At 34.2% G+C, this 16496-nt stretch overlaps 1 protein-coding gene and 1 non-coding gene across 5 annotated transcripts in view; both read left to right on the forward strand.

Moving 5' to 3' along the window:
• CD2AP (CD2 associated protein) overlaps positions 1-16496 on the forward strand; it is a 189852-nt gene that overhangs the window by 130873 nt on the left and 42483 nt on the right. For all 4 annotated transcript variants that reach the window (XM_077162006.1, XM_077162007.1, XM_077162008.1 and 1 more), the window contains 2 exons: positions 3936-4036; positions 7045-7165. In XM_077162006.1, the coding sequence (XP_077018121.1) occupies positions 3936-4036; positions 7045-7165 (222 nt within the window). The remainder of the gene's footprint in view (positions 1-3935; positions 4037-7044; positions 7166-16496) is intronic.
• LOC143685233 (U5 spliceosomal RNA) lies at positions 4057-4173 on the forward strand. The gene has a single exon (XR_013176481.1). It is a non-coding gene; the product is annotated as a U5 spliceosomal RNA (small nuclear RNA).

Raw genomic sequence — 16496 nt, forward strand, 5'->3', positions numbered from 1 at the left:
GCTTCAGGGGCATTCTCCTTCTTCATCTCCACAGGTCGCTGGCTGGTGGACTTTGGTTCTCTGGTAATTCTCAAGCTTTCTCCAAAATGCTTCCTCTTTTAAAGGATTCCAGTAAACTAATCAAGACCTATATGGAATGGGTGGGGTCACATCCCCGTCGAGATGATCTAATCAAGTACTGAATTCCAACATACAGTACTAAATAGGGTTTAAAAGAAACAACTGTCTCCACAAGATAGATTAGGATAAAAATATGGCTTTTCTAGGGTGCATAAATCCTTTCAAACCGGCACACAGGACTAACCTGCATGGGCTGTGTTAGAGCACTTTGTAATTTGTAGAGGAAGCATCATGATATTATAGAAAGACATATGATAGGCTTGGGAGTCAGAAGTAGATATCATTCTAATTTTACCCCTTTTTAGCTCCTTGATCTTGGGCAGTCTACTTAATTTTCCGAGTTTCTGTTTTCTCGGTTAAGATGATAAATTTTTAGTCTGTTATGTAGAAGATGTTTGTGAAGCGGTTAGAATAGTACTGACACAAAGAGCAAGAACTATATCTCTACCTTTGTTGCCTATAGTCTCATGCTTATTAATAGCTTTACACATAAATACTGGTTTGAAAATACTTTTTACCATTAATTTCTTTGCATATCTGAAAAGCTAAATGGAGGTTACTTATAAGAAGAATGCCAGCTATAGTTATTTTTTTAAATTGACTTAATGTCATTTATCCTTTTATTGACTATTCTTTCACCTATTTGGTTTTTTCTCTTGTGCTTAACATGGGTCCTGATATGTTATAGAAATTCAGTAAATGTTTATTGAAACATTTGTATGGGTAGACAATGTGTGTGCAGTTTGTAATGTCAAAAATCTCAAAATTCTTTTAGTGGTGCTGCCAATTGAATCAATAGATGAATTCAGTATAGGCAGTCACTCAGCTTATTATTAGTGAATTTCAATAGGAAATCATATGAAAAAAGTTTTATTTTTCCTTTTTTAAATAAATAACTTCAGTGTTTGTAGTTGTAACTTCAGTGTTTGTAGTTGTAATAGGAGGCTCTTTAGATGTTTTTATCCAACACCATACTTTTCTTTGAAAATTGGAGAATTCCTTTGTAAATAATTTTGCAAACTACTTTTAAAAAGCTCTCTGTAGAGAATTAGGCTTAATGTGAGATGAAAACAATAAGTCAAACAAGGCTCTTTCCTAAAATGTAATTAGGATGCTCAGATGTAATTGAAATGCCATGAGGGGGTGTTAATTCATATTCTTTTCATTCACCTTAACTCTGATTTAAAAATGTATTGAAACTCATTAAAAGAAGCAAATCACATTTTTTTAAAGGTCCAAAATTATCATAAAAATAGAAAGGAATTTCTTCCATGAATAGTACTGTAAGGAAAAATTTTTTTTCTTTTCATTAATTTAGATCTTTTGCCCCTTATAGTACTAACTACAAAGAATACATTTTTGAACACGTTTCCCAAGGTCACTGCATCAGCTTACAAAAGTATTTAGGGATGAAATTTATTTCTAGTGTGACAGATGAGACATTTTCTGCAGCATGCATAAAACTAATATTCTTTACATTATTACTTAAAACATTTGTCCTGAATCCTGATGAAAGATGACCTTAGAAAAATTTTACTGGGACCCCTAGGTTAGTTTTAAAATTATGGTCATTGTTTACTTTGGTTTCTTTTATTGTAAAACATTTTTAACAATCAGGTATAATTATTAATTTCTTTAGGAAGTGGGAAAAGAACTATTACTGAGGTAAGGCCTCCTATGTCCCTGTATCTTATTTGGAGACTCACAGTTCCTCTGTGTAGTTTATTGTCGTGGCTGTTTGCATCTCTGTCATGCTAGTGGTTTCATGTAATGTGCTTCTTTTATTGTTTGGGGCTTTAGTTAGGTTTAATTTTTTGATTAACTATTTGATAAACTATTTCTTGGATCCAGAATCCCAGAGTTGAAGTAATTAATGATTGTCTAGTCCAACTTTTTTACTTATGAAAATTGATTTCAAAAGTATTTATTTCAAATAACTAGTTACTAACAGCTAGTACTTCTGATTTCCAAGACTTCCAACTTCTAAACCAGTGATATTTATATGGTAGCACAGTGTTTTTCTTTTCCATTTAAAGTTTATTTGGAGATGTTTATAACTGTGAATAGATGCAGTGAAATTATGCTTACCCACACAACTTCTTAGGATTCTCCTTTGTTGCCAGCAAGAACAATCACTTTAGAATTCTTGTATTATTGATTCCTATTTCCTTAGTAAAACTTTTTCTTGATCTGGAATATGCACCTTTTTCCTAGTTCTTGCATCTTGCTTATCTTTCATTAATAACTCTGTTACCATTTCTTTTTTGAAGACTTCCATATCTATTTCCCCGTTCAAACCTCTCCTTTTTATAATTTTTGGGACTATTTTTAGTTTGCATCAAATATTATCTCATTGTATAGTTAACTTTTTACTACTAATTGTTTAACGTGCATGTTTAATGTCTCTTGAGTCCTGCTAGTTTTTAAAGTGTGCATTTCAGTTCAGAAAAAAAATCTTATTAGCGTTGTTGGCAACAGGAGTATTGATGGAATGTAGAAAGTCACTCTCAGGATGATTTTGGTTGGCATCCATACCATGTGATTAGTCCTTAATGCTTAGTAATTCATTTGTTCAAAAATATTTAATGAATACCTATTATAAGTCAGGCACTATAGTAGTTGCTAGGTTCGAGTGATTAGTAGACTTTTCCATTTTTCTTTAGCCTACAAAGAAAAAGGGGTGCAAACAAGAAAATAGGTCATTATTATAGAATGAAAAGGAAAAAAGTGAATTGTCAATAAAAGGTTGTAGGAATTAATAGGGTGGGTATAGGATGCTCTAGAAGCACAAAGAAGAGGAGTATTTAATCCAGAGAGCTATTTAGGAGGAAGTCTCTTTTCTAAGCTGGGAGACCTAAAGATGAGTTCTTCAACCAGCAAAGGTCGGCTTCGGGAATGAAGGCAGGCAAAGATGGGCTTTGGAGATGAAGGTAATTTGTAACTAACAAAAGAAACAGTGTACTTAAATCTCAGAAGAAATACAGCTTGTAGATTTCAAGGAATAAAAAAAGATCATTAGTGCAAGATTGAATTTTAGCTGGGATCTTGGTAAACTGCAGATTCTGATTTACTTGGTCTGAGAATAAATTCTTTGATTCTGAATTTAATATAAGCTGAGATAGTGTATTTCTAACAAGCTTTCAAGTGATACTGATGCTGCTAGTCTTGCGAAATAAATTTGAAAGAGGTTGAGAATTCATCCATGGATGATTATAAATGAGAACTCCTAGCTACATTTTCAAAAACTTGTTTGAAAAGCTAGTTTAAATAAAATTATTTTTATCTTCACCAGTTTGAGTTAGTTTTTATCTGTCAGGAAATAATAGCTATTTAAAGGTAAAATAAATCTTAGATTTCTACATTTTCCCTCTTATCCCAGACACTCTTTTGAAAGTAGAACATTTTAAGTACTCCTAGACTTTTATCAGGAAGTAGTTTGAGAATCACTGGCCTGGAGAACTTGTCTATGATAAATATGTTGTACCAATAGCAACTTTTATTATTTGTATTTGTAGTCTCAGAATTGACCATGTAATTGGTAGAATCAGATTTATTGTAATAAATTTCATTAACAGGAGTCTTATACTTTATTTTTAGTTGATTTAAATTTATTTAGGAATCAGTAGGTTATTAGTATGGGGACAGGGAGAAAGCTAGCCAGGATCCTTTGTGGTTAGCCGTTTAGAATACTCATATGATCTGCTATTATTTATTCATGTAAGTCCTATGAATTTAAACACAGCATGTAAATAAAGGTTCTGTTGTTTCTTTTAATAATCTGTTAAAACCCAGTTTTTTTATATTTCTTCTTTTAGAAACCAAGAAGCGCCAGTGTAAAGTTCTCTTTGAGTACATGCCACAGAATGAGGATGAGCTGGAGCTCAAAGTGGGAGATATTATTGATATTAATGATGAGGTAAGGAAAATATATGTGTTATACTCAGGTTTCTCTTCAGATCGTATAAATCTTTCGCCTTTTACTAAAGATTTCCATGGAGAGAAACAACAGTGAGTTACAAGACTAATTTTTTGAGGTCTTGCTTTGACAAGACCAAATTTAAAATGTTTAAAAGCAGAAATTTAACTTACTAATAAACAGGCTTCTAATCTAGGGAAAAAAAAAGGAAAAAGATAATATATGTGTTAGGAATAAAGCAGCAATTGCAATTGACAGTCTGAATTTTAGAAAACTGCTTTGTAAGAATAATTTTTTTCTGTGAGAATTTGCCAGCTTTTTAAATAAAAGTTTAAAGGTGTAGATTTTTAAATGGCTCTTTAATGATTTAATGCAAACTTGCATTATCTGTAGAAATGAAGGTTTATTCATCCTTGCTATACCCAGTATTTGTATCCTGTTTTTTTATCTGCTGCCTGTAGGATTAAAAACTTCTTTTTTGATTAAAATTTCATGAAAGCAAAGTAGCCTTTTCTTTGATTCTGACTTTAATATAAGCACAGAATAGTGAAATAAAAGGAATTTTACCTTGTACAATAGCAGAATCTTCTTAAAAGCTTTGCCTTGTTTTAATCTTCACATTCAACTATGAACAGAAACACATTTTCCATATTCCGATATCTTAGAACAAAGTTTAAAAATATTTTGAAAACAACTTTTTATATATCTGTTCTTGCCATTAAAGGATGATTTAGATAGCTGTTATTTGGCAGCCAGTGACTCATGTTCATAATAGGTTTTGGTGTCATATATTGTGACAGGTATTGACTTTCTGTCAAAACATCATGTAACATAATTTATCACTAATGCTTATGGCAGCTTTCACTATACTTATACAAAAAGCAATTATGTTTTATTTTCACTAGGTGGTAATAATAGCAGTTAACATTTATTGATCCTATAAATGTCTAAAGTACTGTGATAAGTGTTTCACATTTATTATTACTTTAAAATTTCTGGAATGTAGAGCTTAATGAAGCAGGAATTCTTCTTCATTTTACATATGAAGAGATTGAATCATAGTGAATAAGTAATTACCTGTTCCAGTTATTGTTGCTGCATAACGAACCACACCAAACTTAGTGTCAAAAACAACTATTTTATTATGGTCAGGGATGATGTGGGTCATGAACAGAAAGGGCACAGCAGGAATGGTTTGACTGTGTTCTAAGACTAGGGTGGCTATTTGTGGCTTCTATACTGGGCTCTGCTTTCTTACCTTAAGGGGGCTCGGGAGTTCCAGGATAGTTAGATTTATTACATGGCAGTTCAGGTCTCTAAGTGCAACCATTTTCAGTGAATGTGGTAAAAAGTTCATTGCCTTTTATAATCTAGTCTTGGAAGTGATGCAGTGTCACTTCAGCACACTTTTTTGGTTACAGTTGAGTCTTCAGTAACCCAGATTGAAGGAGAAGGGGACAAGGACTCCTACCTCTTGGTTGGAGGAGTATGAAGATCACATTGTAAATTAGCATGTGGGATAGGAGATCTTATTGTAGATATCTTTGCCAAAGTTCACATGTCTAATATACAGGGAAGCCAGGATCTGGTCCCAGTCTAGTACTTCACACTGTACTCCTCTGCCTCCTAAGAATTCTTTAATCAAAAATACCAGCTACTCCTTTGCTGACAGTTTGGGGTTTCAAGTGTAGATAACAATATCTTTGTGTTTCCCTTGTGCCCTTTACAGTTTGGTCCCCATATTCTCCATTAAACCTGGTTTGAATCACTCCCAGTCTTCCTTAAGTCTGCTAAAAAGTCTGAACTTGTCACACTCACTGCATTCTTCCTCCCTCAAACAGCTTGTATTCTAGCTACCCTGTATCTCAGCTATGCTGTCTATGAATAAATCATTTATTTATTTAGTTTATTTTTTGCATGGGCAGGCATCAGGAATCGAACCCGGGTATCTGGTATGGCAGGCGAGAACTCTGCCTGCTGAGCCACTGTGGCCTGCCCTAAATCATTTATTTTTATGCCACTATATTTTTCATATGCTTTTAACATGGAAAACTCGTATTCATTTTAATATACCTTTAATATACAACTCTTTTCTCATTTCTTTTTAGGAAAACCTTTTTTATTCTTTTAAGCCTTTCCTCTGTGTTCCTATAGCATTTTGTTCATACTTTGCTTGGTACCACTTACATTGTGGTATAACTATTATCTGCTTTTTTTTTTTTTTCTTCTTTCTTTAGGTTGTTTTGTTCAAGGATAGTGGTTTTACTTTCTGCAAATTTGAATCTTTTCACTAGTAGTTAATCCCATGGCTTATACACAGTGATTGCCTGGTGGTTGAGTAACTTTATTCAAAGCTTGCTTTGTGTTACGATGTGGAAAGAAATTTTAAAAGTACTTTAAACAAAAAAAAAGTTTCTTTTTTTTTCTCGCTGTGATACTTTATGTACTAAAATTTTCAGTAACGAGTTTACTCTCTAAAACCTTGTTTTTACCCAATAAAGCATTATTGGGTTATCACCATTCAAGTAAAAAACTTAGTAATCTTCTGTGCCATTTAGGAAATTATATTCTTAGATTCATCATACATTTTTCCAAATAAAAAATTTCCTAATACCTTAGATACTATGTGTCACAATTTTTTATGAACTGAGGCTCAATAGTGTTTAAAAGAGTGACATTCCAGAAAAGAAATATTTAGTTCTTGCTGGCAAAACATTACACTTGGTTTTCTGATATTTCTTTACTTCATAGATTGCAATTGATTACAAGTTCTCATTGTAAATGTTTGAAAGTATTATTGATATATGATTAATCCAAACCACTGAAGATTTAGCCCCTTGCTTAAAACACATTTCTTTTCACATTGTATTTTCTACTAGTTTTAAAGGAATTGTTTTGCATCTTTAACACTTTTGCTCATTCCCTTCTGCTGCCTAATTTTCCCATGGGGAAAAGTTTTGCTTAAAATAAATACCTTTTTATTATCTTGAGTTGTAAACTCTTTTCAGGTAGAAGAAGGCTGGTGGAGTGGAACCCTGAACAACAAGTTGGGACTATTTCCTTCAAATTTTGTGAAAGAATTAGAAGTAGCAGATGATGGTGAAACTCATGAAGTCCAGGAGGATTCAGGTAGACTATTTAAAAATTTTGAATAAATTTAAACTTATTATATGATCTAGTTTTTATTATGATTTTTAAAAAATTCTGTTCTTGGTAATTAGATATATAATATTTTGAACCATTGGCTTCAGTTTACCTACTTAAAAACAGCTTATCAAGGCCATAAAATGAGCTAAATATGAAGGTAAGTAATTTAATATTTTTACTTCTCTGATGTATGCATCAACCCTAAGTAACCTTTTGTACCCTGGCTATGAATTGATTCTACTTAACTGATTTCTTCCCATTTAAGATAAACTTCCTACTTACAATATTTAAAATTTATATAATTTTAATCTGCCAAGTTTGTAAATGGCCTATCTTCTTCAAATTTAAAAAGTGTCTTCTTAAGTGTTCTAGTTTGCTAGCTGCCGGAATGCAACACACCAGAGACGGATTGGCTTTTAATTAAAGGGGATTTCTTTCATTAATTCTTCAGAGGAAAGGCAGCTAACTTTCCACTGAGGCTCTTTCTTACGTGGAAGGCACAGGATGGTCTCTGCTGGTCTTCTTTCCAGGCCCCTGGGTTCCGACAACTTTCCCCGGGGTGACTTCTTTCTGCATCTCCAAAGGCCTGGGCTGAGCTGCTTAGGCTGTGCTACCTTGTGCTGCCTCATTTAAGCACCAGCCAATTAAGTCAAACATCACTTATTGCAGCAGACACGCCTCCTAGCTGACTGCAGATGTAATTAGCAACAGATGAGGTTCACGTACCATTGGCTTATGTCCGCAGCAACAAGACTAGGTATGCTCACCGGGCCAAGTTGACAACTGAATCTAACTAACACATTAAGTTATATCTTCCTTTGGTTATTTTTCCATATTCACATAATAGATTTTCTTCCCTTTGTGGCCAAATGTCATTTATTCTGTGATCACTGTCATTTAAAAAAAATTCATTAACACAGTCTTAGTTTGCTCCCCATTCAAGAATATGATGGAAAAAAATTTCTGCCTAGCAAGATCTAAATTCTTAATTTTAGAAATTGCTGTGGAATCTAGGATACCTTTTTTTTCCAGAAGAATAATTGACTTCATAAATATTTGCACATGATAAAGAGATCTCTCTCTTTTTTTTCTTGATAGAGAAGTATACGTCATGAGGATTTTACAGGATTTATGCTGATATTAACTAGTATTATTTGGCAATTTTATAATGATTCCATATATTCATATATATCGAGGCGTAGACATAAAACCTTTAAAGATTGCTGGTACCACTTATTTTTTTCAGAATCAGTGCTAGCTACACAGATTATCTAAGTTAACTTGTGTGTTCAGTTTATTTGAACACCATAATTACATGGAATTCTGGAATAGAGTGTGAGATCTTGTTGGCATATACACGTTAGTGTAATGACCTAACATATTCCAGAGTAATTTGGGCAGAGAATAAAAATATGTTTGCATAGTCCCCTTGGGAACAGAGGAAATATTCAACTTCCCCATCTGGGGAGTTCCTGATATTCTCGCAAGCTGTGGGGACAACCACATCAGTAGGCTGAGTCCTTGATCTTAGGGTTCATCCCTGTGAAACTTATTCCTGCAGAGGAGAAGCTAAGCCTACTTATAATTATACCTAAGAGTCACCCCCAGAGAACGTCTTTTGTTTCTCAGATGTGGCCTCTTTCTCTAAGCCAGGTTGGCAGGTGAGCTCATGCCTTTCCCACTACGTGGGACATGAGTCCCAGAGGTGTAAATCTCCCTGGCAACTTGGGATAGGACTCCTGGCATGAGCTGGGACATGGCATCGTGGTCTTGAGAAAGCCTTCTTGACCAAAAGAGGAAAAGAGAGTAATGAGACAAAATAAAGTTTCAATGACTGAGAGATTTCAGACAGAGTCAAGAGATTATCCTGGAAGTTATTCTTATGCATTATAGATATCCCTTTTCAGTTTATAGTACATTCATTTATGGTACATTGGAGTGGCTAGATGGAAAATACCTGAAACTGTTGAACTGTGTGTGCCAGTAGTCTTGATTCTTGAAGAAGATTGTATAACTATATAGCTTTTACTATATAGTGTGATTGTGTGTTTGTGAAAACCTTATTTCTGATACTCCTTTTAGTCTGGATATGGGCAGATGATTAAAAAAATAAGGAAAAAGAAATAGATAGTTAGGGGGGATAAAGGGTAAATAAGAATTGGGTAGATTGAAATAGTGGTGGTCAGTGAGAGGAAGGGATAAGGGATATGGGATATTTGAGTTTTTTCTTTTTTTTAAATTTCTCTGGAATGATGCAAATACTCTAAAAATGATAATTGTGATAAATACACAACTGTGTTATGGTATTGTGAGCCATTGATTGTGTGCACTGGATGCGGACTGTATGTGTGTGAAGATATACCAATAAAAATATTTTAAAAAAAGAACACACACATGAAAGAACACCCCCCCCAACAAAAAGTGTCATTGCTACACCAAGATACATTGCTATGTATCATTGAAAAAAATTAGATGACGTTTTAAGATTGCCCAAACTGTTTTTCTACCTAACATTTCCTACTTTATTGCAATGTTTACTTGTGTGTGTTTTAAATCTAGATATACCATGCTTAGGAGTTAGGCTCCCGTGATATTAGGGACGATGTCTTAGTTATCTTTGCTCAATTGCAGTTTCTTTGTTTACAAAATGAGAATAATGATCTTTACCTAAAAGGGTTGTTATGGAACTTGGCAAGATAGTTTTTAAGCACAATGATCACAACATAGTAGATACATTTAAACTGTTCTTTCTTTCTGCTTCCTTTGAAAAATATCTTCAGTGGTTATTATACCATCTATATATAAGCATTGAAGTTTTTTCTTTTATCTTTTTAGATTTTATCAAGAAATTTCTCTGAAACTTTTGATCTCATCCATAATTATGGTTTGTTTACACAATAATGATTTGTAAAGGTTTTTTTCTTTGTTTTTATTTGCTTTTTAAGAAAATCCTGACCTTGAGAAAAGCCAAGTAATGAAAAAGTACAAAAAGACATTAGGTGATGGAGCAAGCTCACAGACACCTAGATAGATAATCTATAGATTAGAAAGTCCTAGAATGGCCCTCTCAGTTTATAGCTGAGAAACCAGAGTCACTAAGAAGTTATGACTTAAAAATCTACATATATATTCTTCTTAGAAGAATCAGGACTTCTAAGAATTTTGGCTTTCTGATTCTATTCCTATGTATTTCTCCATGCTGTTTTTTACACTTTATGGGTCCATTCTTTTCACCAATACAGTGATTTGTTTTTTTGAAATTTTTCTTTTAAGTTGAAGAAAAAAATTGACAAAAATAGTTCAGATCTCCCACATAACCTTTGCCCAATTGTTACCATTTTGCCCCATTTGCTAATTTATCCTTGTATTTATATGTCAGTATTTTTGTTACCATTACTTTTTTTAATGTTTAAAATTTTTTTTTATTGTAAAATATATATACAAAGCAAAGAAAGAGAAAAGCAATACTTCTCAAAGCACACTTCAACAAGTTGTTACAGAATAGATCCCAGAGTTTGTCGTGGACTACCATTCCGTCATCTCAGATTTTTCCTTCTAGCTGCTCCAAAACATTAGAGGCTAGAAGGAATATTAATATAGTGATTTAGCAGCTATACCTATTTGTTAAATCCCATTTTCCTCTTATAAACCTCCTCCTTCTCCTTTAATCCTCTCCCAATCTATAGCAAACTTTGGGCAGTGCCTGTTCTGACATTTTCATGTTGAAAAGGGGTATCCATACTAAAGGATGGGAGATGTAATTAATTGATTATCCTGGAGAGGCTGATCCTTCTGACTTTCAGAATTTATCTGATTTAGGAGTCCTCTGGGAATTACGTGTTCCAGGAAGGCAGTCCTAATACATGAAAACTTTGTAGAGTCTCATTTGAGCCCTAGGTATTGTTTTTCTTAATATTTTTATTGACAGATCTTCACACACATATAGTTCATGTGTGGTAAACAGGCAGTGACTCACACCATTATCATATAGTTGTGTATTCATCACCATGATCATTTTTGAGAACATTTGCATCACACTAGGAAATGAAATAAAAAGAAAAAACTTATACATCCCATACTGTTTAGCTCTACATCTCATTGACCATCAGTATTTCCCTATACCCAATGTATTTTACCCCTTATCCCCCCAATTATTTATATATATTTTTATTCATATTTTTTTATTCATCTGTCCATATTCTGGATAAAAGGAATATCAGACACAAAGTTTTCATAATCACAGTCACATTAAAAAGCTGTATTGTTATACAGCTGTCTTCAAGAATCAAGGCTACTGGAACACAGCTCAGCAGTTTCAACTACTTCCCCCTAACCACTCCAATACACCATAAACTAAAAAAGGATATCTATGTAATGCATAAGAATAACCTCCAGGATAACTTCTTGACTTTGTTTGAAAACTCTAAGTCACTGAAACTTGATTTTTTCTATTTCTCTCTTACCCTTTTTGGCCAAGAACACTTTCTCAATCCCATGATGCTGGGGCCCAGCTCGTCCTGGGAGTTCTGTCCAGGTTGCCAGGGAGATTTACTTCTTTGGGAGTTATGTCCCATGTAGATGAGAGGGCACTGAGTTCACCATCTCTCTAAGATGTGGCTCAGAGAGAGGCCACATCTGAGCAACAAAAGAGGTTCTCTGGAGATGACTCTAAGGCATAATTATAAGTAGGCTTAGCTTCTTCTTTGCAGAAATAAGTTTCATAAGGGGTGAACTCCAAGGCTTGGTCTCTTGATTTGGTTGTCCCCAATGCTTGCAAGAATATCAGAAGTTTTCCAAATGAGGAAGTTGAATATCTCCTCCTTTCTCCCTAGTGCCCCAAGGGGATTTTGCAAGTACTTCTTTATTCACTGCCCAAATTACTTAGGGATATATTGGAGCATGCCACTAATATGGAAAAACCAACAAAATCTCATGCCCTATTTGATTCCATGTACTTGTATTCAACTAAACTGACCATACAAGTTAAATTAGATAATGCGTTACCCAAAATATAAATTTTGCACCAAATAAGCATCTCTCCCCTTGGTCTTACACAGAAATTGAAGTTTTAAAATATGAACGATATCAACCTTTACCCTGTATTCTGCTCTACCTTAGTTCTATCCAGATCAACTTCTGTCATATCGAAATTTGATCACTTTTTCAACTTTTTAAACAGTTCTTATATGGAACTGACATTCATAACTTCAGAGCTCTAACTCTGAGTCTCAGGTTTCACATAAATAACCTGTTTTTGGGAATGACCTAATTATATGCAAACAGCCTAGTATCTCAGAATTTAGAAGTAACAGTTAAAACTTCTGAATTTATATGACTACTCTAAGAGCTTACAATATAGGACCTTTTACCATAGGCCCCAACCTAATAACCCATGCTCTCAACTTCAGTTCACTGAGTTTTTATATTATAGCTAGTCTATATGAGTGAGCCATGATAATATTTGTCTTTTTGTTTCTGACATTTCAATCAACATACAGTCCTTAAGTTTCATTCACCTAGTTGCATGTCTCACAACTTCATTCTTTCGTGTAGCTGCTGAGTATCCTATTGTATGTATACACCATAGTTCCCTCTTCCATTCATCAGTCTTTGTACCTGTAGGCCACCTCCATCCATTATGAATCATGAACACTGCCGCCATAAACACCAGTGTGCAAATGTCCATTCATGCCTGCACACTCAGTTCCTCCAGGTATATACTTTGCAACAGGGTTTTGGCATCATACGCCAACCCAACCGCCAGCCTCCTGTGGAAGTACCACACTGCCCTCTAAGGGGCTTAGACCTCTCATCTCCCTACCGATAGAAAAGATACATCTCTTTCTCTGCATTTTCTCTAGCACTTGTTTCTCTTTGTTCATTTTTAGACAGTTTTATTCATACATCATATAATCTAGCCTAATTGTATAGACATGCCTTTGCCACCATACTCTATCTGAAGACATTTCCTTTTTCTTCCACATAGAATCCATACCCCTTTCCCTATCCCCCCACCTGTTGACTTTTAGTTTTGGCAAAATGCCTTTGTTAGATTCAGTGGAAGCATATTTACAATGTTACTGTTGACTGTAGACCCTAGCTTACATTGATTCTCTTTTTTCCATATAGCATCTATGCAATACTGACATTCATTTGTTCTCCCTCATGCAAAAACGTTTTTTTCTTTTGTATAATTAATCACCATCATTAGCCACTCTAGACTTTCCTAAGTTATACCTTCTCAGTCTTTATCCTCTATCTTTCCCTCTGGTTTCGTACATGCCCACAGCCCTTCTCCTTCAGTCATACATTCAGCTTCATTCAATGTAATTATATGTTGTGCTACAGTCAGGTATATTGTACTCTCCAATTGTGATTTTTTGCAGTCAGTCTTGTTGCACGATCTGTACTCCTTCAGTACCAAATGTCCAAACTCTATACTATTTCTACCACCTCTCAAAGTGCACTCATTTATGTTAGTTCATATTAGTGAGACCATACAGTATTTATCCATTTATTTCTGGCTAATTTCACTCAAAATGATGTCCTTAAGGTTCATCCACATTGTTATATGCTTCATGACTTTATTCTTTATTACAGCTGTATAATATTTGATTGTATGTTTTACCACAGCTTCTTTAGCCAAGTCATCTGTTGATGGACATTTGGGCTGTTTCCATCTCTTGTCAATTATAAATAATGCTGTTATGAACATCAGCATGCAAACTGTCTGTTTGTATTCTTGCCTTCATTTCCTCTGAATATATACGTAGTAATGGGATTGCTGGATGATATGGCAATTCTGTGCTTGGTTTCCTGAGGAACTGCCAAATTGGCTTCCAGAGTGGTTATAGCATTTTACATTCCCACCAGCAGTGAAAAAATGTGCCTGTTTTTCTGCATTCTCTCCAACTTGTTGTTTTCTGTTTTTTTTTTTTATAGTGGCGATTCTAGTGGGTATCAGATTATATCTCATTGTCGTTTTGATTTGCATTTCCCTAATAGCCAGTGAGACTGAGATCCTTTCATGTGCCTCTTGTATTTCCTCTTCTGAGAAGTGTCTTTTCATCTCTTTTGCTCATTTTTTAATTGGTTTGTTTGTCTTTTTGTTGAGTTGAAGAAATCCTTTATGTATTCTGGATACTAAATCCTTACCTAATAAGTGGTTTCCAAGTATTGTCTCCCATTGTGTAGTCTGCCTTTTTACCTTGCTGACAAAGTGTTTTGATACCCAAAAGTGTTTAATTTTGAGGAGCTTCTATTTATCTATTTCTTTTTCTCAGTGCTTGTGCTTTGGGTGTAAGGTCTAGAAAACCACCTCTTATCAGAAGATTTTTAAGATAATTCCTTCTAAGAGTTTATTAGCTCTAGTAGCTTTGCTGTAGATTTTTCAGGGTTTTTGATGTATAGTATCATATCATCTGCAAGTAGTGAGAATTTTACTTCTTCCTTTCCAATTTGGATGCCTTTTATTCCTTTTTGTTATCTAATTGCTCTGACTAGAACTTCCAGCACAATATTGAATAGCATTGGTGAACAGTGGGCATCCTTGTCTTGTTCCTCATCTCAGAGGAAAAGCTTTCCGTCTTTCCCCATTGAAGATGATGTTAGCTGTGGGTTTTTCATATCTTCCCTTTATCATGTTGAGGAATTTCCCTTCTATTCCTATTATTCGAAGTATTTCCATCAAGAAAGGGTATTGAATATTGTCAAATGCCATTTCTGCATCAACAGAGATGATCATGTGGTTTTTCTGCTTTGATTTGTTGATAGTGGTGTATTACCTTAATTGATTTTCTTATGTGAAACCATCCTTGCATACCTGGAACAAATCCCACTTGGTTATGGTATATAATTCTTTTAATGTGCTGCTGGATTTGATTTGCAAGTATCTTGTTGAGGGTTTTGCATCTGTATTAGTTAGAAAGATTGTTCTGTTATTTTCTTTTCATGTAATATCTTTGTCTGGCTTCGGTAATAGGGAGATGTTGGTTTCATAGAATAAGTTAGGTAGCTTTTGCTCCTCTTCAGTTTTTTTGAAGAGTTTCAGCAGGATTGGTAGTTATTTTTTCTTGAATGCTTGGTTGAATTCCCACGTGAAACCATCTGGTCCTCGACTTTTCTTTTTGCGGAGAGCTTCCTGATGACTGATTCAATCTCTTTACTTGTGATTGGTTTGTTGACATCATTTCTTTCTTCTTCTGTCCATGTTGGTTGATCATGCCTTTTTAGGAAATTGTCCCTTTCATCTACATTGTCTAGTTTATTAGCATATAGTTGTTCATAGTATCTTCTCATTGCCTCCTTTATTTCTGTGTGGTCAGGTGGTTATGTCTTCTCTTTCATTTCTGATTTTATTTATTTGCATCTGCTTTTTTTTTGGTCATCCTAGCTAAGGTTCCATCATTTTATTGATTTTCTCAATGAATGGACTGGTTTTGATGATTTTGTTGATTATTTTCATATTTTCAGTTTCATTTATTTCTGCTCTAATCTTTGTTATTTCTTTCCTTTTGTTCTGTTTGGAATTAGTTTGTTGTTCTTTCTCTAGTCCTTCCCAGTGAACAGTTTAATTCCTTGATTCTTGATTTTTGCTCTTTCTTCTTTTTTAAGGCAATAAATTTCCCTCTTAACACTGCTTTTGCTGCATTGTATAAATTTAGATATGTTGTGTTCTCATTTTCATTTGCCTCAAGATATTTACTGATTTCTCTTGTAATTTCTTCCTTGACCTAGTAGATGTGGTTGTTTAAGAGTGTGTGGTTTAGCCTCCATATATTTGTGAATTTTTTGACCCACTGCCTGGATTGATCTCCAACTTTATCCCACTACAGTCTGAAAAATTATTTTGTTTGATTTCAGTCTTTTTAAATTTATTGAGACTTGCTTAGTGACCCAGCATATGGTCTGTCCTTGAGAATGACCCATGAGCACTTGAGAAGAATGAGGAGTATCCTGCTGTTTTGGATTGTAATGTACTGTAAATGTCTGATAAGTCTAGTTCATTTATTGTATTATTCAAATTTTCTGATTCTTTATTGATCCTCTGTCTAGATGTTCTGTCCATTGATGAACATGGGGAATTGAAGTCTCTAACTATTATGGTAGAGGTGTCTATTTTTTTGTGTCTATTTCTCCCTTCAGTGTTGTCAGTGTTTGACTTGTCGTATTTTGGAGTATTCTGGCTCCATGCATAAATATTTGTAATTGCTATTACTTCTTGTTGAATTGTTCCTCTTATTATAATATAGCATCCTTTTTTTGTCTGTTTTGTTTTACATTTGAAGTCTAATTTACTGGATATTGGTATAGT

Source organism: Tamandua tetradactyla, chromosome 5, assembly GCF_023851605.1.
Source record: "Tamandua tetradactyla isolate mTamTet1 chromosome 5, mTamTet1.pri, whole genome shotgun sequence".
In the NCBI taxonomy this organism is placed as follows: Eukaryota; Metazoa; Chordata; class Mammalia; order Pilosa; family Myrmecophagidae; genus Tamandua; species Tamandua tetradactyla.